General features: G+C 39.7%; 1 protein-coding gene across 2 annotated transcripts in view; it reads left to right on the top strand.

Annotated features, from left to right (window-relative positions):
- The window catches only part of GABBR2 (gamma-aminobutyric acid type B receptor subunit 2), a 477,515-nt gene that overhangs the window by 257,346 nt on the left and 193,667 nt on the right, over positions 1–26,502 (top strand). For both annotated transcript variants that reach the window (XM_086469193.1, XM_086469192.1), the window contains exon 8: positions 17,251–17,311. In XM_086469193.1, coding sequence (XP_086325319.1) covers positions 17,251–17,311 — 61 coding nt within the window. The remainder of the gene's footprint in view (positions 1–17,250; positions 17,312–26,502) is intronic.

Here is a 26,502-nt window from a genome sequence, read left to right as displayed (position 1 = left end):
GATGTAACTTGCAAGCCATGAGTTTTTCAAAGTCTATACATCCCCATACTGCTAAAAAGGGTGAAAATAAGAAAAATTAAAACCTCCTTAGAAACCAGATGGTACTGTTTGCTTCAGCAGAAGGGGTCAGAATTCTCTTCAGATTAGCCATCCAGGATATGAAAGAAGGAAGGACAATTCATCTCAAAACACAGTGTCTCTTGTTCTTGTTTCAGGCCTGCTCTTCAGCTCTCCCCCCCATTTTGTCTTACTGTTTCCTTTTCACGTTTGTGGTATCAGCAAACCCACTCTGCTGGACAGTAAACCCAGCACTGATGGGAACTGAGAGTTCAAAAATTACTGCTCACTGTCCACTCAGCAGGTTGTTTCTCAGTGTAGAAGTAGAGTAACCCAGCAGCAGTCGTCTTGGGCTGGCGTATGTGAACCATGATGCTGCCTCCTGCAGAGGCAGCACTCGAGTCAAGCCTGCTGTGGATTAGGCACCATTTCCAGCTTTGCCTGAAGAGATGCTCTGTGATGGGCTCTGACAATGTACTTGATGCACGGTGAGATGGCTTGGTTTCGAAGGCCAGACACAAGAATCGTCTCTAAGTGTTGTGGAGTGGGTTAGAAGTGTAGCCAGCAGCCAGTCTGAGTGCATACACTTACAACTCTCTGCATGATCTTTCTTTTTAATAAATGGTGTTTCACGCAGTGTGTCTGCATGAAAAACTTTTCTTGCGTTTGTTGCACGTTGAACAGCCAGATTTGACAAAATGTGAATGTTTTTTGCTGGATCTGGTGCTTGTTGAAGTTCTGCAGCAGTTGTGGGTGAAATGGGAGAAGGAGGAAAAGGAGAACTAATCCAAGACTTTAGCTGTCTTAAATGTACCTTGTTTTCAGGAAATCTGCTGTTTATTTAAAACTCTGAGCTACAGTATTTTTGCTCAGTTGCTGTTTTTTTTGCATCATTAGGTAAAAGAGATAAGTAATAGGAAAGAAGCAAAGTGCCAAAAGAGTCCTGAAGGACTTATTGCGACAGCACCCTTAGTTCATTACAGGGTGGGCTAAAGTTGGAACTAAAGGTGTTTCATCTCAAGCTATAATTGCAGGTATTCTTTTAGGAAATTGTTTCTGATTAATGTAAAATTTTACAGAAAAACTCTGTAATACTAAAACAGCATAATAGTTGCTAGATTATTTTTATGTGCTGGACTACTAAATTCTCATAACATGGGATTTACAGTTATGTCATTAAATATAGACAATCAAAATGGAGAATACTTTGTCTTCCATTTCCCTATTCCTCACCTGTAAGTAATATTTAGTATATTTGTGATGTGTGACATACTGATTTTTGTATACACTTTGTTTTACACATTTTAAAAGTGGGAATATTTTGTATCCATCTGACCATCATTTTCACTCAGGAGGAGATGAAGAGTACTTCACTGTGTGGGTAAATTCTATAAATTAAGCGCTGTTGAATAAAGACAGCAGCTGGCTTCTGCTTTAACTTCAGTGGGAATATGTGACCCCAACAAAAATGCATTTTGTTTGGACAAAAAGGTTACAATGGCCTATGGCAGTCCACATACAAAGTAAAAAGCCTCATCCTTCTCACTGTGAGCAGTTATTAAAGTTTCTCCTGCTTAGATGTGATCTAGAATATTTAGTCCATTATTTTCCATGGAAATACTTCCATGAATAAAATCTCAGTGGAGAGATCAGTGGCTCAGCTTCTAGGAATAAATCTTAAAGAGGTTCAGAGGCTCAGAAAACCTCCAAATTATGGTCTTTATTAATAAAAAGTGGTGCATGTTCTGGGTAAAAATAGTCATCATTTGGACACATTTTGACAAAACAGGAAAGATGAATGCTGTTTGCGACAGGAATTTGTATTAATTAGGCTTCGCTGATGTCAGTAGAAGACTTCAGATATTTTCTATGATACTGTTGATCAAATACAGATTAGAATGACTGGAGACATTAATTTTTTCCCCAGACATCACCTTTAAGTAGAGTATTGATAGTCTCTTGGGGCTTAGATATAAAAAGATTTGCAACTAGGAGCAACTTTATCACTGGATCTACTACTCCTTATGTGCACACCACTGTATAGGGAGCAAAAGAAAGTCAAGTCTCTAAAATGTAAGAGTATTGACACAGCATCTGTCTTCAAGAGTGCACCCTGGCAAGAGTATGAACGTTGTGTCTGTATCTGTAGGACAGACTGTGTCCACCCTGAGAGATAAATTGGAGAGCACTGGAAATTGTTCCTGGCTTCAAGCCACAGAAATTATTGCCGGGGTTTAGTAAGTAAAATTCCTTCTTCTGAATACGTTGAGTCAAAAAAGTCACATCCTTTTCAGCAAATGTCTCGCCTCTTCTGTTCCTGTATAGTCCCCCTGCCACATTGCAGAGGGAAAATTTCTGATGAGAAAAAAGGAAAAGCCTGATAGATAAAGCCTTCTCTGTCTCCAGGGGTTACCAGTGCACGTTATCTGATGGCTAGCAATAGAAGAGAGAGAAACAGGATTGAAAACCATTGCTGCATAAATTCCTTTATCTAACTTGGATTGTAACATAGCCCAACAGTACCACCTGGTACCCAGATCTGCCCTGAAACTCCCTAACCATTTCCTACAAGTTCCTGTCCAGAGGAACTCTATTACCATGAGACACAGCAATATGGCCCTAACGGGGAAGTTGACTTGGTCTAATGGCTTCCGAAAAAGTCTGATATAAGTGGTATCTTCCTTATATGGGGATTCTAAGCCTTTGAAAACAAGATAATTTATATGCTAATAAGATTTCCATTATTGCAGCGATTTCTTTCTTGTCCATTAATTACGTACACTTTGATCAGTCAGCATAGTACTGTGCATAAAATAGCTTTACAAATATTTAATAAATGGGTTCACGTTATTAGTGTTTTAAAAGATAGTTGTTGCTACAAATTACGAGATTCCTTCTCCAGCTTAGAATATGAAGATAAAATATGATCTAATTTGAGAAGCGATTGTTTGTTAGCTGTTTTGCAATTATTAATTCCTTTTATGAGTGATAGAAAGAGAGTAGAATCTCCTTTTAAGTGCTGTATCCTCATTCTAGCTGGAATATCACTGCAATATAGTGAAAAACATCATAAATATTCATTGAATGCCAGTGGCAGAGAAGGAAATACTTTCTTATTCTAATACCACTTTCATTTGAGACAGATTAAATAAAAGGCTTCTCATTAGTTATTTTGGGACATTTAATACACTATAGGAATGCTATACACTTGGCCAATTAGCATAGATGATTGATGGCTAGTATTTAAAAAACAGAAGTAACTGATTTTTAAGGGCAGCTGTGAATACAAGGTTTGCTGCTATTGTACAGAGCAGTGCAGTTTGTCAAAGCATTAAAAAGAAATTTAGTCCCATTCAATTCAGTGTGAGTGTGTTGACCGAGATAAGGAAAAGGTTACGATACTGGAGATAGCCAGGGAAAATAATGGAATCTGTCATTTGTCTTCCTTCAGGCTGTTTAGAGATTATTGCTGTCTTTCTTCATGTACGCCTCTCCAAGAACCCAAGCGCCCGATGCTGAAATGCTTAATTATGGAGGTGTCAGCCTGAGCTTAAACCCATTATGCTTCCTTAGAACTTGTAGTGTTGGATCTTTTGTAGGAAAATGAAGAATGCAGCATCTTTAAACAACCGTTTCTTTGTCTCCCAGTGAGGTCTTTCCCACATATAATGCTTCCTAGACCTTGAAGGTCTGATCTCTCAAACAGGGCTGAAGAAAGCAGCCAAACTGATAAGATAACGTTTCTATACTGACACCGACGCAGGAGGCTTTGGAGTGTGAGGCCACCTTCTCCTTCCCTTGGACTAGAAAATTGGGCAAAGCAAGGGCTGGGTGGCTGGACTTGCCTTCAAAGATCTTACCTTAAAATCAGCTCAGCGTCCTCTGCAGAAGAGTTTCAGGACTTGCTTCAGCATGAGCTGAAGTGCCTCCAGCAGTGGTCCCTGCAGATCTGCGCTGGCACCGGCTTGCTCCGTGGCTAGAGCACACTGCTGGGGCTCTAACAGCAACTCAGCCCAGCTCAGCGTGATTCAGGGGTGTGGGGCTGGGGTACTGCTGTTGGGACATTAATTTGGGGGAAAGGAAACCTCACCTTGTGTTCAGATGAGCGCAGTCCTTTCTGAATGTAAGTCAGGGAAATTAGTGTACATTTGTATATATTATTCTCTAACGAGTGCCATTATGAGTCAATCAAAAATTCTACTGAGTGATATCCTGCCATCATCAGCCTTCTGATACACACAGAAATATTTTTTTCCAAAAATTTAAATATTTTGAATTTTTTTAATATTTTAAAAAATGTAGAAAATCATTTTTACGTTTTCAAAAGAAAACATTTAACATTTTCATTTTAAATAAAATATTTTTAAAACCTGAACATTGATTTTAGGTCCTTTTCCATGTGAGAAAATTCTGTGGATTTTTTTTCCTGTTTTCCAGCAATTTTTTTACTTCTTTTAGAATTTATTCCTGTTCCTTTTCTTTTGCAACTAGGTAAGGGATATACCAGTTTCAGAGTCTCTTAAGTATTAAATAACTGGCTTGTGTTATTCTTCCAAATTATCAGAGGACAGCCTTAGTCACTCAATGAGCAAGTGACCATGTTATCTCCACAAGTGGGGTCTGGTACCCCGTGTGCAAAACACAAATGTACACACAGAGTTGAGGTATTTTATTTCATTGATGCACATTAATGGGTGTCTGTCCCAAGACAGCGCACCTGACCTTGGAGTTTTCCATAATTATACGCTTAACTAATACCTATTCATCATTATTTCCTTCGGTGATTGGTTCTTTTTCCTTGCCCTTAATGTAAATTAGTGTGCAGCCTTTGTCTTCTTCTTCTATTGTCTTCTTTGAGTAGGTGGTATCGTTTGGGTAGGTGGTCAATGAGTTGGTGGTCGCAATCTCCCCTTGACAGAATTACCTTTTGCCTCTTCCTTCTCTAATCTTGGCAGTCCCAAGCAGTTCTTCATGGTTTGCTGGCCAAACCACAATCCATCACCCTTTCTGACAGAAATATTGTATTTATCAACAAAGCCACACTGTCTAGTAGTTAGTTCTTAAATCTAACCTTAAATCATGTCTAGTTACTCTTTTACCAGAGTAGGACTGGGACGGCACAACAGACTTTTAACAGCTTCCCAGGCGCTGCTAATCACACTTTGTATTTCATTAATACCGATGATAACAAGTAACTTTCACTGTACCACTTTATTAGTAATGCCCACATGTAGACGTCATTGAAACCACATGTCAGTAAATATGTAGATTCAAGTTCAGAAGCAGTCTTCTGATGGGAATGATGGAAATGAAAAACCCACCGTGCTGAGTTTTTTACTTCCAAGAAATGGCTTAGACGTGAATATGGCTCCTTGCAAATGCATTGATGGGTAGTAACTCCTGTCCAGTTCCAAATTTACTGACTCTGATTCTGGCTGTGCTCCTTTTAAAGCTAGAAGTGGGAGCAGTACCTTAGAGAGATATGTAAATTTTTTTTTTTTTTTTTTTTTTTTTTTTTTTTTGTCCAGAAGCAGTTTAAACGTGTCTGAGCTGAGAAAGAGGATTCACTAGACCAAGCTTGGTAGCCTGGGGATCTGATTGCGCTTCCAAACTCAAACTGATCATGTTTTCTTATGTAGATTTACCAGTTAACTCACGTGGGTGCATCTGAATTAGTCTGCACGACACAGTGTAGATACCATGTTGGTATGAGAATGTTGGTGGGGGGGAAAGAGGGAGAGATGCCTACCTATTTCATGTCATTAGTTGGACTTTGCACACTGCCTTGGGGTAGAAGAAAAGCAAAAAGAGGACTCACTTTACTAATACCTTGCATTTCTTCTCATTTCTGCAAATGAGCTAGTGTGACTTAAGGGGTGACAATGAAATGTTGTCTCGCCTAGTTTTCATCTCCATCGTCATGTCTGTAGGGAATCTTGAAGAGTTTAGAAATAATGTCTTTCTTTAAAAAATATGCTGTTTCTCTGTTAAGTGAGTGTGCATTTTAGCTATGTCTCAAATTTTTAGTATGATATTGATTTTAAATTAATTTTGGCAGAGAATATATTTGAAACAACAAAGTATTTCACAAATGTTTTTAAAAGCATCCATCACAGTGGAAAGATATTTAAATACCAGTAAGCCTTAACTTTAGTGTTCTGAAAATGTAGGAAACGTGATCCCAAAGTAACACCGTTACTCTAAGCATTGCTTTATGGAGTCTGAAGAGAGCTACACCTTAGAGATCTGATATATGCCAGCTGGAGAGCTGTTATGCTCTGTGGGATCTAATGGTATGTGACGCTGATTGCTCACAACTCAGAAACCGAATCAAGCCCTTTCCAACATCTTTGGATCTGTCTTTTCTGAAGAACATGGAGACTGCTGTCTTTCCTCAGTAGAACTGCTACAGGGATATAAATAGAGAAGCTTTAAAGTTTCAAAACTATGCCAGTTAAATCTCACTGATTCTCGACAGGCTGTTGGCACAAGTTAGAACAGCCTGAAGGATTAAAATGGACAATGAAAAGGCCTGAATTTGGTTTTATGAAGAATACGTTGGTTAGACCTTCTTCCTGCCACTGCCAAGCCTGTTGAAATCTCTGTGCCCAGCAACACTAATGCTCTTCTCTGCAGCTTTCGGTCAGAATTAGATGCTAATGAAAGCATCACCTGGAGGGATGCAGCACTAAAGAAGTCGAAGAGGATGAAACATCTACTTCATTATCATCAAACATAGCTGTCTTCGAGTGCTTTCTGATATGGAAAGCAATATAAACAAAATCTGAAATTTTAAAGAAAAGTAATTCTAAGAGTCCTAGGATTAGTAATTGTTCAGCCTAGGCGTTTTAGCTTTATAGAAATAGCCATCTTAAATGTAATGGTAGTTCTGATAGTTGTCAAGTAAAGCCAAAACTACAACTGGGCTAAAATAAAAGGCTGTTAGAAGCTTGCTGTAAATTTAGATGAACAAAGATTATTGATGTTCCATTATGAAATGGAAAAGCAGCCCATTTCAGTGACTGTCACTGGAAAATATATATTAGAAAGTTAATGTCCTGGACAGTTCCTGTGTGCCTCAAGCTGCCTTAATTTTGATTTGCCAATGAAAAGTTTAAAATCCTCTAGTCACTAGAAACGTTTCATGAATATTGAATAAAAGACTTTGAGTTCCTGTGTAAGAGCTTGTACTGAGTAAAGAGGGAAAATCAGTGTTTGTGTTCTAGGTATGGATGGCTGTTCACTAAAAAACCCTGCCTTTTACCTGATTCCAAACACTCTTGCCTGATCAGAGTCAGCTCACACTTCTGGCTGCAGGGGAATTGCAGATGTAGAGTAGCCATGTAACACTGGGAATGAGTCTCCTATCATAGCCTTTACTTTAGCCGGCAGCAAGAATCATTCAAGACTGACAGACCTTCATACTTAAAGACAGAGATATGTAAAACTGTCTGGTCTTTGTGCCTTTTTAAATTTTCCTTTCTCATTAAGGCAGTTTTGAATTAAGGTTCATAGAAGCACAGAATACCAGGTTGGAAGGGATCTCAAGGGTCTTCTGGTCCAACCTTTCTAGGCAAAAGCACAGTCTAGACAAGATGGCCCAACACCCTGTCCAGCTGAATCTTAAAAGTGACCAATGTTGGGGAATCCACCACTTCCCTGGGGAGATTATTCCCATGCTTGATTGTTCTTGTTGTGAAAAATTTTCCTCTCGCCTCTAATCGGAATCTCCCCAGATTCCTCGCTTAGATAATAGTCTGAAGACACTGTGCTCAGCACTTGCACTTGAATAACGCCAGTGTGCTCTGCTTTGGATGCAAAGACCTTGCTAATATCATAGGCTGCCTGCTCATTAGAGAGAACATAGTAAACAAAGCAATCTCCTGCATCCAGCCAATGTGACGGGAATGTTCCTGGGCAGGAGGAGGTGCGCAGAGAGGAAGTAGTGGCTCTTGCAGTCTTTCAGGTCATCGTCAGAACAAATGAAATACAGCCTGTGCAGTTGTGCTCTCTGCTAGGATTAATGTAGTTTAAAGAAAATGGAAGAAATTACTTCAGAACATCATCTGAAATTGCACTGTTGAAGAGATAGCACTGCTGCTTAATGCGGTGTCCTTAAAAGGCTTTATGCCATCTCTTCTGATTCATGCTTACAAAAGCAGTGAAAAAAACCCTGTGGTGGTGGAATGTAATGTGCTGTTGTGCTGTTTCTACAGACACACAGAGCTAGAAACTGAAATCATCAGGGACTCAACCTCAAAAGAACAATTCTCAACATCACCTCAGCAGTTCATATTTACTTTTTAGTATACACTGAAAGGGCTTGAGTTCCTAGTCCCAGTGCTTCAGACTGTTATCCTCTTTTCTGGAAAGACAGGTTGTTTACATCAATGTTTTTACACACCTCTGAAAGAGATTGAGTCAAGAGTAATTATTTTGCTCGTGCTTCAAAGGCCAACTCATAGATCAGGAAACTGGCTAAATATTAGTTGTCAGCACTCGGTTACATATATCACCAGACTTGAAAGAGTTTGTTGCAAATAACTCCAGGGCCTGTCATTTTGTTTCCAAACTGTAATTCAGAATAAATAATTCAGAAAAACCTGCAGAAAAATTTGTCAAGTATCTGTGTTTCATTTTCATTTCTTTCCTGTCGTGCTGCCAAACGTAAGACCACTAACGGTGACCATATTTTAGGCAGCCGACAAAGAGCTTACATGGGCCCTGGAAGAGATAGTTCACATAGCAGAAAAACTGTCACTGGATAAAAATGATATGGCAAGAAAGAACGGTAAAAAGGAGCGTCTAACTGCTTTGCCTTGTGCTAACCATGAGCCTAGCTGAATGCATAAAAGCAAGTCACTGGCTGACAAAGCATAAAGGTTTCTTTTTTCTCCACCTGCAATGGCCAGCAAGTGCAATGCTGTTTGATGCATGATTTCCTGGCTGCTATTCTTTTCCCACCACCTTCACCTGCTTATGAATTGCTGGTACCTGTTCAGGAGCATTATTCCCTCAGACTCGCTTCTGTGCGTAAAACAGAGCGCTCAGATGTTTCGAAATCACACTTTTGCTTGGTGTGCTGAAAAAAATGCTGTGATTGTGCTCATTTCAGCATAGCTGCGTAAAATTGTGTATGTGCATCTAAATGCTAATCTAATGGAACAGCTTAGACTGGGCTTATCTCCTGTCATTGTGCTGGCAGCAGCACACTTTTGTGCAAAGACAGCTGATGACAGAGGATGCTGCTGAGGTGGAGGGAAGACGTTTTATCCGAGAAATTCTGTCCAGTCCCCATCTGATTCCTGCACTTCCCTGAAAAAAGGGATTAAATTCTGCCCAAAATATGGTAAAGTTCAGATAGCAAAATATTAGTTAGAAATAGAGGCAGCCTTCTACACAGCAAGAGCATCTGCGTTTCAGTTACGGATAGCCTTCCTCAGGAAATAAATAAGAAAATAGAAAATTGGCCTTAGAGAGTGGAGATAGGACAAAAAAAATTCCCTCTGCTATGAAGAAGAGACTGAATGGACTGGGTCTCTTTCTTTAGAAGGGAGTCAGGTGGCAGCCTGGTGAAATCATGGTGGTAAGTCTTGCAGTACTCTATATTTTCACATAATCCTAGGTTCGGGATGTACATGAATGATAGGCACATAAAGATGCTGTTATAATTTATCACCTTTTCCCAAAATTTGAAGCTTAAGGTCCTGGTCTTCACTTGCCATTTCTTCCAGCCCAGCTGTGGAATACAACTCTTCCTATCATGATTTTAGGAGCTCCACAGTGTAGCCATTTTTTTGAGGAAACTTGGTTTTGGGAAATGCTTGTAATTCAAAATGGTTCATACCAAAGGAACCAGTGAATTTTTTTAATTTTTTTTTTTCAATTTCTAGAAACTCCATTTCTTATTCTGTAGGCCTTTACAGGAGATGTGTGCCAAAGCAAAGAGCACAACTGGCCAATGCCCCAGACTACTTGTATCAGCTTTTGTTAACAGAGATCTTCTCTTGGCAAATATGAGGCACCAAGCTCACTTTTTTTATTAAAATTGCTGGATAATTTTGCCCCAAACAGTTTTTGCACTGGGGAAAAAACAAAAACAAAACAAAACAAAAAAAGTAAGAAAAAAAGATTACATTTATATGTCTCTCTCATGTATTCTTTATTTCCAGCCTTTATTTCCAAATGGCCTCTGATGTGAACCTGTACATCTGCTTATCCTACACTGAGCTCATGTTGAAGCAGTTTCTGTAACCTATTTAAAAAATCATTAATGTTTCCTGAACTCTGAGATAAAGTTGATAGTCCATTTACCTTGTTGTCTACCAAGAGTTCACAGAAGCAGCTACATAACAACACATGAAGTGTCCCATGGGGCCAGTAGACTGGTTTACCTCCCGGTCCTCTGTTTCTAAACAAAACAAACACATAAGCAATTCCTACTCAATGCAAATTTCAGAAGTTCACTACCTGCTGTGCAAAGGAACAACATGAAACACATCACTGGTTTTTCTGGTTTAGACCGATGTCCTAAGAGTTTCGATGAGTGCCTCCTAGTTCCAATATCATGGGATTTGATGAACGCCAGTTCTTTATTCTTCTTTTCCAACACTGTTATGATTACTAGAAAATTTCTTTCTTGGCAGTCTGTTCTATCAATTTATCTTCCTTCTTTTCCACTTTCTTTCACCAAAAGCCGTGTTTTCGTGTTTGGGAAAATTACTTGTTTGCAAGTATATTTTTCAAGCATTATTCCTGTGGTGCAGACAGATATTTAATGCTTAGAAGTAAGCATGTTCATTTTTTTCCTGCTGTTTTATGCCTGCTCTGTTATAGCTAGAACACAAGTTTAGATGAGAATGGTGCTACTGCTTCGTTTAGAAAATGTTAGCCAAGACCAGATTTTCAGCTGTGCCTCACTCGTGCTCTTTGAGCTGCTCTGCTGCTGCTGCTCTCCAGACAGTTTCCCGAATGTTTTAGAAAATGTCGTAAGATATAAAACCAGCAGGGAAAATAATTCCCTTTGGGTCGTAAAATATTTCAAATTTAAATCATGAATCTTGAAAATTTTGACAGGAACACCTTTTCTGAAAATAGTCTCAAGGCTTGGAAAGAGGCAGTCAGTGGGTCTGCTTTGATCAAATGTTCTAGAAACACTTTATCCACAGCGGTCTGAGGATATAAAATCATGGATTCAGGAGCATTGTTGATTTTATGGAGCATTTTAATTTTTGTCACCCTCTGCCTTCTGCTCTCCTCTCGCTGTTCCAAAGGTGACAATTACCTCTTTATCCCGCAGAGGCTGACAACTTTATTGCTGTCTCCCTGGTATCCTCTCTTGCACTTGCTTACGTCTCCTGTGCTTAGCTCTGTCTCCAGCTAATTGAGTGATGCAACTAGGTTGACACCAGAGGAGTTGTGCACAAGCTGCCCTCAGCTGGAAGTTTGCTGTTTTGTTTCAGAAGCAAGAGACTTGCAGAGCTACAAGCTTGCCCGGTTACTCTCAACTATATCATTTGATAGACTAGACGATATTCCCTTTCTCTATATAAATACTGCTGTCTTAGATGTGATGCTTGGAGGGTGGAAGAAGTTATGAAATGCAGCACGAAGCTCTTCACCACCTAGAAGCTGCAGAGCCGAGACCCACAGAATGCCAGCTTGCTGTTTTCTGTGTGTCAGGGAAGGCACGTCTAGCTAAGGAGTCCTGTATGAGTAAATCGAGTGTGTGTAACATGTGAGTAGCAGGCTGTGTGGAGTGCATGATAACACAGAAAGGCTTCTGAAATGAATTGGGACTAACAGAGGGTGGCTCGCTCCCTCCCTCCTAGCTCTTTCTGCTAGCACCTGCGTCCTTCCAGGGCTCCTTTGTGCTGGCTCTGGTTCTGGCACTGGAAAGCAGTTCGGAAACAACATCTCCCCCACTTGCCAAAACAATACAAAATAAAACAACAACAAAAAAAATCACTGAATACATTTTGCTCATTTAATAGGCCACTAGAGCTCACACAGGGGCCTGATGAATGCTGAACTACCACCAGGTAGGCATAGGATGGCGCAGCGAGGAGCAATGAGGGAGGGCAATACCTGCCCTTTGGGCTTTATTGACTGATGAACAAAGCTATAGACATGAATGAAAAAATGTGTTGGCTGTGGATTTCGGTCTATAAGAAAACAAGGGATTCTAACTTTGGCAGGGGTCTATGTCCACAGCTGAATAATAATACTGTCAGTGATAATGCAAAGAAACTTCTAGTAAATTCTAGTGCTCCATTACTCAAAAAGGCCTTTATGATGTGTTCATAATATAGCAAAGATGACCAACATTTATCCACCAGGAAAAAAAATAAAGTATAATAAACAGCTGCTCCCAAGAGCAGACAAATGGCTAACTACTCTAAAGACAGGGGAAGTCCCATGTGTCTAAAATAAAGCTAACGTTGGCTAATATTTTGTGAATATAATAATAATATTTTGAATGAGTTGTGGACTTCATATTCTGATCACAAATAAAGAACTGAGGGCTTAAGGAACATCAATTCAAGAAAAAAAGGTGAAGATTGTACATCCAGGGAGGGTAGAGACTGTCTTTTTAGTAATGAGTTGAAACGCAATTATCCTGTATAACAAAGTATATGTGAGTAGGACAAAAATCAATGTTAGGCTTGTGAAACAGAGCACATAGAAGAAAATGGTATGCATAAGAAACAGGGAGATGATGTGCTTGTACGTAGCAGTTGTGAGACCAAGTCCAGTTCTGGTTTTCACCATTTGTAAAGGACATTAAGAGGACTGTAGATTTTCTTGGGAGAAAAACAAAAATAGCCAAAAATTACAGGAAAATCAGCTAGACTTAGAGATATATCTGAAAAAACCTTCAACAACCAAACAAAAACTAAAAATCCCACAACATAAGCTTCTGTATTTCTGTTGTCCAAGCCACCTAACTTGTCATGTGCAGCCAGTATTGTTTTCCCTTATGGGGTGGTTGTACATTTAGGAAAGCTAAGTTCACTGTGTAAGGCCGCATTATGAGTTATGCAGCTGCAGTGGATCCCAAATATAGGTTATTGGGATGCTGCGTGCAGCATCCATGTACAGACCAGCAGCAACACCGGGGGTACCACGCTGAGTACTGAGCGTGAGCCAGACTGAGCTCATTCAGCTTCTCTGACACCCTCTGTTCACATGGCTGCCTACCGGACTCCAAGCCGCATACTTTGTATTTCCTTCCCATCACCTTTTCAAGGATAATTGCTGATGTGAAGATGCCTGTCCACAGACCAAAGTCGGGCAGATCAGGTGTAGATTTGGTATTTACTCCAGCATCATTCTGCAACCAGTAAAGAAAGAAAAAAAAAATCTGTAGATGGGAGATTGAAGAAAATAAAGCAAACACCAAGATACTGGTGTGGTTTCTATTGGTCTGCAGTGGGATGATCTGTGTGTAACGAAGAGGAAAACTTCGTTGATTGACTGTTTTAATGTATAGTAAAACACATTGTTTGATCTAAGTGCAAGTAATCCACTTGTACAGTTCATTTAAATGTTTGCTAAGGACAGAGATCATATTTTACATCTCTTGAAGTAAAATAATTACTTGATGGGGAAAAAATGTTTGAATCTGATAATCGTGTTCTGAAGAAGTTAGTATAAACACTACTTCTATTATTTTCTTTAAAACAGTACTTCTCATCTATACAATCAGTGATCCTTTTGCTAATAAGTATCTAAACATGCCTATGCAATGTCACCAAAACACAGTGGAAGGTAAAAGAGGATTTTGTCTTTTGTTATATTCATGTGGATTTCATAAGATCTAGATTTTATGGTGGGTCGCACCGTAAGCTGCAGTCTGTACCGGCACATGTGCTGGAGTATGTGGTGAGGTAAAAATAAGGGATGAAAGAGTGCCAACATTGGCTTTTGTAACGTCAGAGCTTAATGTGTGTATTAGTAATATCTATTATTCAAACATCCGCTACTTTAAGAAAAGAAAAAACTCTATTAGTGATTTATGAATCTTGAGTCTGAAGAAGATAACTCTGTAGCTAAATCTTATGGTATGTTACCTCGGTGGCAAAGAAGTGACTTGGCACGAGCCATAGAACATCGGCAGATTATAACTCACTTCTCAGGCCATAAATCAGCACTTAGTTTCTACAAAACAGGTTTCTGAAACATTGGTTGTCTTCTTTCTTACTAGCATTGCTATAAGTTTATAAAATTAAATACTACGGCATTTTATTATATATTTATATCACGTTTTTTACAGTGGAATTGTCTTATTTTTCATAAAATAGACGTGACAACATAGAGCAGTGGATGACTCTCATTAATTTCCTTCCTATTCCTGCTTTAAGAAACGCAGGTATTGCTATTTATACAATTTCTCGATGTTCAGGAGGAGCACTCCTCTCTGCCACACTGGCAGAACCGAATACTGCAACTGCAACACTATGTCCATGTCTGCTGGGGCTTCCTAAAGCCCCAATAAAAATCTGGGAATGTTTCCTCACCCAGCACACAGGAATTTTAGAGTCTTGAGGGGTTTAAGGTACTTGAGACGCTGTAGCTACTTGTCGCATGTTATTATGAAGCAGCACGTTCCTGAGGAGCAGAGAACCAAGCGGAAACTGCAGCTGTGATTGCCGTTTGGATGCCTGGGTAATAAATATGTACTGTCATCATCACGGATTGCACTAGAGGTTCCTGCTTTGAGGCTTCTTCCTGATATGTTTTTTGTTCATTTCACCTTTGAAAACAGTTTTATTCATTGGATTACACATGGAATAAATAGCCAATTTCAATTTCTAAAACCTGGGGTTTTTTCCTGTTAGTATCTGCATGTGTAACATATGGAGTCGGTAGTTTGTGAACAATACCCAGGACAATGTCAGACCTCGTAAAACAGTATTTAGAAATTGTTGTTCCTTGTAATAACGCATTTGGCTTTTTAACATTTTCCAGTAATCTTTAATGAACGCTGTGATTGAGTAATTTTGTAGATAACAAGGACATTTTCACATGAGTTGTTTCGTAACTGTCTCATCACCATCATCTGTAACTTTATTTATCTACTGCTTAGATCAGTATAAGCCACAAATCTTAGCAAAGGGAAGTTGATAAAAACAAATACTTCTAAATCTATAACTGTGTTCATGTATATTTTTAATCCAAACTTCTACATTTATTCAGAACATTCAAACCTGATTTATGGTTTGTTGTTAGTTTCAGAACATGGCAGTGAGGTTGTACGTGTTTATCTCTATGGTCAGTAGATGCGTATGGTATATGTCTGTCCTACTGAATGATGAAAATGTGGGTGATTTTGGAAGAAGCAATGCTGATATTACAAAACAGTTGCACTTGGAATCTAGACAATTTCATGAGCTGATATGTTATACTATCAATAATAGATGACAGTCATCATAGATGACTGTTATCATAGATGATAGTATGTTTATATGGTGCTGTGTGTTTGTAAGTAGCGCTCTAGTAGACTACAATTTACAGTCCTATTAATTGTAACAAAAGAGTAAGAGGAATAGAGCTAAAGTAAAAGGCAGTAAATTTAAAATGAAGTGAAAAAATGATTTTTCCACACAGTGAAAAATTTTACTACAGAATTCTCAGACACGGGTCATAGAACCAAGATTTTGGAAGGTTAAGATGATTTGACCATAGATATATGTCTGCAATTAGTGACACTTGCGTAGCAACTTTACAAGTCTTTTCTTTAATTTTTTTCTGCTATTTTGCACTTAAACCAAGTAGCCAAATGCATTGTGATTGTGTTCAAACAAATGGAGGGATATTAAAAACCACTTCTCCAAACTAAAGGAGATCTGGATGATGGCTGCGAAGGTGCACACATAAATCTACCTGCTAATGTTTTACGTTCTCTCCTGGAGCTGCGTTGGCAGCCACTGGATGGGACTTAGCTCAACTGGGTTTCAATGGGAGCAGCTCCCGTGTCCTTCTGCAGCTGTCACCAACATCGCTCCCATTACCAGCGTTCATTTCTCTCGCTCTCTTTTTGTCACAGGTTGGGGCTTTTGGCTTTTGAGGCTTAGGACAAGGTAGCTTACACTTGATGAAGGATGTCTTCTTCTATTTATCACAGGGAAATGGTGTTTTGTGGGTTGCAGGAAATGTGGAGTGAGTGTGCTGTACCACACTACTGTTGTACGGTTCCTGCAGGGAGCTGCTTTTGATAATTCAGATGGTGCCTTCAGTGCATCCCCTTAGTGACCAAAAAGGAGCTGGTTTGCACAGAGAAATGTATTATAGCCTTACATGCTTATCCTTTGGTTTCTTTTACCCTGATGTCTGCTAAAACAAAGATTAATGGAGATGATATAATAAACCAAACCGGGGATGCAGTAGAACAGCAATCTATATTGACAGCACTCAGCCCTCTTCTGCAGGCTCAAAATATTAAAAATACTTCTTAGCATAAATAAATGAAAACCTCTTCTTTCATACTCAATTACGAAACAGCTGAAGTGAAGAAGAAATTTAACAAGATCTTTTATTAATTTAAGTCGGAACGATGGGATGAAAGATGGGAGTAATTTGCTAGGGATGTGTGAGGATGTTTCAGCATTACATGACCATTATTTTGAGGAGTAATAACATGTAGCACAATAAAGGGTAGTACTGACCTGAAGGCATTACATTTAAAAAGAATACTAGGACGTGCGTGTTGATGGAGTACAAAACCAAGCCACAAGAGCTACTGGTATCCATAATCAAGTAGGATAAGTATGCAAGATAGAAGTAGGTTATAGAGCCATTTGGAGAACATATGATGAGTGAAATGGAGAATGATTTCCTTGTGTGGTCTTTGATAGCTCTTGCATATCCTTGATAAAAACAGTCACACAGTGGAAATTGATTGTTTCCGTATCTCTGAGATTCAGTAAGTTTCTGGCTTTATTCTATCTCCATTTGCATCCACGGAAAGTAGGTGATAACACTGGTCAACTTTCTAAGGCCATTTGAAATCTGTGGAAGAAAGCTTTAAGGAGGTGTTATTGAGTTATTGTAACCTTGGTTGAATCTGCTGTCTTCAAAGGTTAAATCATGCTTGGATCATTTTAATAGTGAATGGAAAATAATTGCAATGCTAATGAAACTATATTATGAGAGAATTATGAAACTTTTAAGGTGTTTATTTATTTTGTTTAGGGTCAAGTTGTTTTCAGAAATGGAGAGAGGATGGGAACCATCAAGTTCACGCAATTCCAAGGTAGGCTGCAAACAATTTAATTTTCATTATAATTACGTGTGTGGTTTCAAACTTACGTGTCGGTTGCATTTGTTTCAGGGTGTATTAAATATGTAAAATTATTTTGAAAAGGAAATGCTTGGAAGATGCAGCAAGGTACTTGGAAAGTTTTGTTACCTGTTTAAAATACTGTGTTTTGAACCCTGAGTGCTCTGAGCTATTCCCAGGTATTTCCAAGAATTTTTCTAGAAGAAAATCCATGTACTTCTAGAAGCTACTGATCTATAACAGCCAACAGCTGCTGCAAAAGCTCTACTGGCGAGCTAAGCATCCACTTCTTAATACAGTTGTTTCTGAAAACCAAATCTGAAGAGGAATTTAGAGAGGATTTTTGCTGTTAAGCTCTTTCAAGTTAGTGTTTGTGCTTTCTGAAGACTCACTTTTGACATTCTGCAACTGCTTGATAAAAGTTGCTTCAGGAGTCAGTCCCTCAGCGTGCAGAGGACACAAACTGCTGACCTCATCCCTTGGAGGCAACGCACTCCACAGTGCGACTCGCCAAGCCTGCGGCATCTCCTCAGCCTGAGCTGCTCCTGCAGGGAGTGGCCTCTGCAGCAGAGCCCACAAATGCAGCCGCGGGGATTTGTCGAGGGTCACTCGCAGCCGGGATGAGGTTCTTGCTTAGGAGAGTTTTCTGCAGAAGTGGTGGTTCACAGAAGACATGTTATAGTTGTTTCTCCAGTTTATAGAATGCAATTCATGTTTGTGTTCCTAGGCTGAGGCTGAAGTAAAACCAGAGATGATTGCGTTTGGATGGTCTCGTGAGAGTAGGAGTGAGAAAGCTGGCAAATCCTTTTTCAGACAATGCATGAGAAAGAAGCTTGCACTCCCTTTGTCTTCAGGAGATCACTTTAAACATAATCCTGCTGACCAAGTTACAAAGGCTCATCCTTTAAGCAGAAATTGTCTGCTGTATGGGCATTATTATTAATGAGCAGCAATGCACTTGAGGAGATCCGTTACTCATTGTAATTTACTGAAGCAATCTTCGGGATTGCTCTTGCCTTCACAACTATAGCTGATGCTATTAACTCATGTTCCCTGAAGCATTTCTACCCACTAAAACTTTGCAGACACACCATCTCATGATAATATAATTTAGAAATTCTTGCTCAACACTAATGATAAATATTGATGGTTTCCTCTTCTTCCTCCCCCTTCCCCATTTTTTCATAGTGGCAATGTTTACAGCCACGTGTAAGAATCGTCAGAAAATATTGTAAGGGATTTTACAAGCAGTGTTTATGCCTCAGAAGTCTGAAGGAGCTCTTATGCGTTATGCCTAAGGCAGCCGTACGTACCCTTCTAGAGCATCTGGGCGAGAAGGAAGTTGGGCACGTTCCCTCTGCACGTTAACGATGAGATTGGGGATCATGGGGAGGTGCAACATGTATCTGGAGGAGAACCAATCTAGAGGAGCAACAGAAGTCCAGAATAGCTGATTTTAGATAGATTTTTATTTCCAGCCATCCAAATTGAGCTTTTTAATAATGTTTTCCATTTCACATTACATGCTATTTAACTACAAGGTTTTACCATGGGTTGTAAATACTGTTTGGTCAATAAGAACATAGGAGACAGCCACCCATTTTATAATTCCTTGCAATTACAAAATTACTATTTCAGAACTGATTCAGGCACTTAATAGGAATTTTGATCATCAACCAAAGGTTTCCAGTTAACCTACAGGAAAAAATAACCCAGGCATCCTATGGAGAAATGCAGGAGAAGGGCTGAGTGCTTTCTCATGCAAGCAATAGTCTGTCAACACATCTGAAGCCTGGTCTTAAGCTTCGTTTAGTTTCTTACCAATTTTGGATGTGAAAAGTAGGTACAAAAATGTAAGATAAATTGAAAATAAGGAACAGTACAACAACATAGTTGAAAGTAATCTTTTTTTTTTTTTTTTAACGACAAATGATATTCTAACTATTAACATTTTTTTTCCTGTTCTTTCATTGGTATTGTTTTTATACGAGGCTTTTATAGTCAATGCTTGTGGCATAATTGTAGAGATTATTAATTTGTTCAAAATAATTCTTTATTGGTTAGGAAGCTTTCTGAAACATTCACTTTAACTTTTACTAAATCTTGGACTAATGGGGAAGTTCCTAATAATGGAAAGAAGTTACTTAAGTCCAGTACTTAAAATGGTAAATGGCCTTGTCCATTGTAGTTATAGCTGTAGGTGCTATCAAGCTTGAGACAGATACAACTATTCATTAAACCTTTTTTTTTAGAATATATTACAAATCATTATGATTTCTAGGAAGAAAAGGAAACATCAAAGATGTCTTGTAAATGCTTTTATGAGATTAATTGTTAATTACGAATATAGCATGTATTAAATGTATTAGTAGCTTCTTATTCAAACATAATGATTTGGAATCATTAGGTTTAGTGTTTTATACCCCAAGAGTCATTTCTTCATCTGCGCTGGTTCATAGTTTTGTTGAATGAAAATAGACTGTCATCACAAATAACTCAATGCAGAAAAATAAAGCAGGTAAATGAGTAATCATACATCAGAAGTAGGATTCCATGGCCAAAAATGCTATTCCTCATTTGCCAGTGTAGAAAATGAGCTGGGTAGACTCAGGAGCCTCATTTTCTGTTCTTTGCTGGAAACTTTTGTGCTAATGAGACTATCTGCAAACGTTTTGGCTATGGAAAAAGCAGCCAGCCACATCTGCCAGAGGGAAGGGAGAACAAGCCTGTGAGGGTTCAGAGGGTAACTGCAGTACGGCTGACATGCTGTGATGAAATTGTGACTAGCTGGTTTAATTTTTAGTCTAGATATAGTTTTTCCCGAACTCACGCTAGTCGTGTCTCTTTTTGAGCTTCTGCGCAGCCTGTTAGTTTTGCAAGTGGTCAAACAGATGGTGCCAGAGATAGCTGTGACCGAACTACTTACTGCTTTATAGATCATGAATACCGCCCAGGAATGATTTAGTATGCAGCAGAGGATACGAAGCACATGTAATAGTATTTTCTTCCCCTACCTTACTGGCAAATAAAGAGCAGTCTGTCAGTCTAGCTCAAATATCCAAGTGATATTTGAAGCTGGCATCTTTCCGAATGAATGGCAATTTTTCCGCCGGTGTAATTAAAGGGCTATTCTCATTGTCAAGCATGGAGTTGAAGTAGATGGCCAAAATCTTTTGGCTAGTGAGAGCTGAAAGGGTCCTGGCAACTGTTGTGTGCATATCAAGGAGCAGCGAGGGCAGCTACAAAAATGAGACTGTAGCTTGCTGTGATACAGGAGGCTTCAAGAGCAGACACATACCTGTCCTTCAAAGTGTTTCACTTTGGCAGATCTTTTCTGATTGATCTGTCTGGAGCCTAAAAGGCTCCTTGCTTTCAGTCATGTTCCTATTCCTGTCAGGCATTAGGGAAAACCTAAGAGACTTCTGTGCTGGAATAGGTTAAAAAGGAAAATTAAAGCTGAATTGTAAACAAATACCATAAAAAATCTGCATAGATCACACTTGTAGATAGGCACAAAAGTCTGTGGGCCTGCATTTTAAGAAAACTTGAAGAAGGTGTGTAGTGATCTGCTGTGTCTTTCTGGGGAGGATTTACGAGTTTCAACTCATTTAGCCAGGTAATATGATGTTTGATAGTGTTGAACGCTGGTCCGGGTACCAACCAGGAGTGGGAGCATGGCTTGTCAAGTGTAACACCATTGGTCTTCTTAGAGAAGGCCTTACTGTGTTTGTGCAGTAAAAACCTGATATTCTTCTCTGATTTTAATCAACAGAAATAGGCAAACAAATGTCTACTCTACAGTCAAGAGCAAGGTACACGAGAATCCAGGATTGCTTTCCTGGAGCCCCAGTTCGTCTAGTTCTGCCTTGTCTGCTGTCCACAACTGGTTTAGTGAAGGAGACATTAGCAATTCTCCAGAATCACCTATGGATACAATAGCTTGTTCTCCAGGGGCATCAATCCAACCCTGGAAAAGTTTCCTTCTGTTGTGCTAAATACAATCCAGCAGATTCTTAACTACTTTTGGTTCTTGCTTCCGTAAGGGGTCATATAAATGATGAGACTAATTGCCTTTGAATACTTTTTTTATATTTAACTTCTGTTCAGTATCTACCCCACAGAATCAGTTTGTGGATTTTCTGTGATAATATTGAAGAAATATAATCCAATAAACAGACAATATTTAGTAACAACTCTGAAAACTCAAATTTGATATATCTCATGTCATATATCTGAAATCTGTGGTATCAAATATCCAGAATCAGTGGATTCGGATTTCTCTGCTTCTGCAGCATATTTACAAAGTGAGAATATAATCACCTTATAAATATTAAGTTTTTCCAGAAATTAAGGAGTGCCTTTGAATAGCCAGATATGAACTTAGGGGGAAAGTAAATAAAGTAGTACAGAATCCTGTTGGCTGAGCAGAATTTGAATAGTGAACAACAAATAATCGCTAGTGTCATGTAATGAACAACAAAGATGTAAAACAGACTGTGCTGTTGATACTGGGCAGCTGGATTCTTCTGGAAAACATCACTGTCATTAAAGACTATCATTTTGCACTCAAAAAAGGGAATTAATTAAGGAGGCAGGAAGCTTACTTCTGATACATCCTAACTGGAGTGCTTGACTGCCATCACAAAAATGTGTGTTTGGTGGACTTCTTGGTGGACCATATCCACTCCTTTTTACCCGCACATGAGTAGTGCAGTTCGATTGTAGTGGTTCATTTCTTAGCGACCATTGTTTTTTTTTAGCTTAGTGATCATCTCATCCTGTCAAATTAAGTCTCTTAAACGATACCCATAGTGGTTTGTAGTAATTTTCCAGTACATCACACACATGAAACCCACCCCATATCCCCCCACACCCTTCCCCAAAACCTGCTTTTTCAGCTCCAGGGCAGTTACTGGTGACTACATGGAATCTTTAATAGGTCCCACCCAGTTGAAATCCCCGTAAATATGGTTTTCTACGTAATATCAGAGGTTTCAATACCGGTTCATCCTGATAGTCTGAACCATGGTATACAAAAACCCACTGGTGCTATCTTGTATTGTAACTCGTCATTCAGAACACTGATTCAAAAAATATTTGGGGCATTGCATTTCATTCTTTCAGTCACACTACCTCCGCAGAGTACCACTTCCCTCTTCTGTTGGCAATGATGTTTTCTTAAGCAATTTGTGATAGTATCATCTATACGAAACTACAAGGGGTCCACAAAACTGATTTAGAGTCCCATTTCAATGAACAGAATAGCCTCCTAATATGGAGAGCTATACCCAGTAGAGTCCTGAAAGGGTGTGCCTTAAATCTGGAGTCACTGAATATTGTCATTGCTGATTAAGAAGATGAACTAGAATGTGTAATTATCGAATGTAGAACGGTCTCTGAGGGAGCCAGCAAGCACAAGGGGGACTAGACAAGGATTCAAAAAGATATTAACAAATTGAAGAAGTAATCAGGAAAAAACAGAATGCAGTTTATTTAGGTCAAATGCCTGGTGCTACATTGGGAATAAACTGTTGTACAAATACAAAATGGGGAACGATTCACCAGGCCATGGATATACTTAAAAGAAACTAGGGGTTACAGTGGGCCACAGGCTGAACATGAATAAGCAAAAACATGAAGAGGTAAAAAAAGAAAAATTCTGTACTAGGATGTATAATTACAAGTATCCTTTTAATCTACCCAGTGCCAAAAAGCTACAGCTGACTGTCCAGTGCTCATTAAAGGAAAATGTGTAAAGATGGCAGAAGATTAAAAACATACCTCATTACAAAAAGCAAAGGTTCTAGGCGGCTTAGAGAAGAGAAGATGGTTGAAATACGTGACAATTGCTGCTATAAAACGTTTGCTTGTCCTGCCCTCATCGGCTGGCTGAGAAGTAAGGGATTTAGATAGTAGCAGTAGAGATTTGAGCAAAACATTAAGGAAAAACTTTCTAATGAACAGGGTATTTAAACTCTGGAAGGCGCATAAAAGTTGCTAACCCTGGAAGTTTTGAAGAAAAGTTAAAGAGACCTCTGAAGTGCTGTAGATGTATTCATCGTGCCTTCAGACAAACAGATGACTTTTATTATGTCTTGAGGCATCTGCTAGGTCAGCTGTATTTAGTCTTCAGCTATTGCTCATCTGCAGTGTCTGTTACGTGATTCTGACACTGTTTACAAGGACTCGCCTACTGTATGCTACTAATACTCTTTGTTGTATTTCTTTGAATCTTTTCTAGTAAGACACACAGGATAAGTGTGAACCCCTAGACTGGTGGTTAGGTTGTTTGTAAGGAGGAAACATAGATTTAGTTGCCTTTCCAACATCGGATCTATGTTTTGTTTTTTCTCTTTAAATCAAATTTGAATGTAAAATAATTAAGTAATCTTTGGGGCTTGGATCTCTCATCCAAGTGAGGATCATAATTACTAATAGGTTAGAGTGTCAGGCCCTCTCACACTTTGTCTTCTGTCTATCTGTCTTAATTCTTTTCCTATGTTGTAGAAGATTTTAGCAGGACAAATAGTGAATGTCATTACCCAGACATACATATAGCCTGGTCATAAATAGAAAGAGGTGAAAACTACAGGTCTCCTCAGGCAGAAAGTGAATTAAAGCTGGGATTTCCCAAGTATATGATGATTCTTCTAACCATTTATATCTAAACAGGTACTATATGAAAGGGAAGTGCTGCACCTTCCCTACTGCTGATGTGTTTTAAAGAAGGGACTCCCCGTCAGTTCTTGACAGAAAAGCATGATTCGTTCCCCCAACACACACACATATACATGCACATTTAAGAAAAGTGCTGATAATTAAGAAATCCATCAAGAGATACCATTTACCTCCTGGCAACCTCTCATGGTTTGAGCCCACCAGCTGGCAACAAAGAACCACGCAGCGACTTGCTCACCTGAGGGATGGGGAGGAGAAAACACAACCAAAAGGTTCTCGAGGATCGAGACAAAGGATAGGGAGGGCTCGCTCACCAGTTATGGTCACGGGCAAAAGACAGACTCAACTTGGAAATAATAACATCCATTTCATACAACCACCCACCACTGTCAAGGATTATGAGAGATACAACCAGGTCTCAAAAACAACACACCTCCCCCCTACCCCTCCAGTCGTCTCTGCTCCCTCTTCCCCCCCAGCAGCGCAGGGGCAGGGAATGGGGGTCACAGCCCGTCCGGCACAAGGGGTCTCCGCTGCTCCTTCCCCCTCAGGGAGAGGGGCCCTCGCACCCTCCCCTGCCCCACCGCGGGGTCCCTCTCCCGGCAGACAGCCGTCCACCCACTGCCCCAACGCGAGTCCTTCCCGCGGGGCCGCAGCTCCCCAGAACCCCCCAGCGCGGGTCCCTCCCGGGGCTGCCTTGGAGCCACGGCCCGGTCACAGCCTTCTCCGGGCACAGCCACCTGCTCCAGCCCGGGCTCCTCCTTCCTCACTGACCCGGGTGTCCGCAGGGCTGTTTCTCTCACATCCCTCTCCTCTGCTCACCGACAAAGACTCACAAACAAAGAACCTGCCCAACAGCTTTTTCCCTCTTGAGCAGAGTTATTCACAGAGGTGACCGTTGGCCTGGCCTTGCCCAGAGGCAGGTCTGAATTTGAGCTAGGGGACCTTCTAGAAGCCTCTTACATGAGCCGCCGCTGTAGCCCCCTGCCCCGCTACCAAAACCCCACCAGACACCAGCCCAACACACAACCCCAAATAGAAAAGTGAAACTTATCCCTTGTCTGTATACCAAGCGGTGGGATTTGGGGAGCACGGAGATTTTGGCGTTCCGATGCCTGTTGATGTAACACCTGATAACCTGTTTGAATCTGACCATAATTATTTGTATGTCTAGTGCACGAATTGCAGCATTGGGTCAGATAAGGTCTGTCCAGCTCAGTGTCTGCTTTGTACGCTGAGGGAAGGATGTCGCATACGCTAGTTATGGGTACCTGTATCAGTACATGCATATATAGAATTGTTTTTTCCATTTTACACTCTAAGTTCCCAAAAGCAGTGTTTTCCTGACTTTTTGAGCTGAAGAGTGTCTTGGAATATCAGGTTTAACAGTTGCGTGTGGATTTATCCTCTATCAATTTGTCATATCTTTCACAAATCCATTTATACTTGTGGCCTTCAACACATCCAGTGGCAATGAGTTTCACAAAATAATTATGCATGTAAAGCCTTTCCATCTGTTTGTTTGTTTTAAACCAGCTATCTCACAATTTCGTTGATCATACCCTGCTTCTTGTAATGTGAGAATCAATGAATAATTGTCTTATTCCTGTTCTCCCTGTCATTCATGTTTTACAGATCTCTCTTATCAATGACTCTCTTTTAGAAATGCGAGTCCTTGTCATCCATTTAGTTTTTTTCATCGTGTAAAAGTTACTCTATAATTCTAATAATCCTCTACTCTCCTGATAACCCTTATTCCCTTTTTGTGAGAGCTTAGTGAGAGCCACACAGAGCATTGAAACATCCACCTCCGTACCTCACACTGCTGAATGACCTTTCCATGTTATTTTAACTGCATTCACAATATTCTGTCCTACTGCATTCATCCTCTCTTTGCCTCTTTGGCCACCAGTGAGCACAGCACTGATGTTCTCAAAGAACAAGTCACAGTAAGTCCAAGGTCTCATCCTGGATGCTATTCAGTAATTAATACCAACCACTATGTATGTATACTTGGTAGTATTTTTTTCTTGTATGTTACTCTGTGCCTTACTGAAAGTCACCTGCAATATTATTATCAGTATCTCAGGCACCTTTATACGAGCCCTCTGTCAGATGAAAGCATAAATGAGATTGTATTTTTGGTTTTGTTTATAGCTGTTTTCCCCTTTTATTGACAGATTATTTTGAAGATACTTCCTGTTCAATTTCTCTTTTTGTTCCATACCTACTAGCAGCAGTGTTTTCCCCTGAGCCAGTTATTCCTCTTGTAATCTATTCTATTGGTATTATTTACTATGAGTTGGGGGTTTTGTTTGTTTGTTTTGTCTTTATAAATAAACATGGAATAATGTTGAGATTCAGGTACCTAAGTTGTGCAGGTGTTCTGTCAAACTGGAGAAAGGACAGATAAGAGCTACAGAAATTATGTGGGGTCTTAGGGCATCACTTATAAAGAAGGATTAACGGGATTGTGTGTGTGTGGA

The sequence above is a fragment of the Leptosomus discolor genome, chromosome 8, assembly GCF_034619465.1.
Source record: "Leptosomus discolor isolate bLepDis1 chromosome 8, bLepDis1.hap2, whole genome shotgun sequence".
Taxonomy (NCBI): domain Eukaryota; kingdom Metazoa; phylum Chordata; class Aves; order Leptosomiformes; family Leptosomidae; genus Leptosomus; species Leptosomus discolor.
This window is presented reverse-complemented; position numbering and strand designations above follow the sequence as displayed.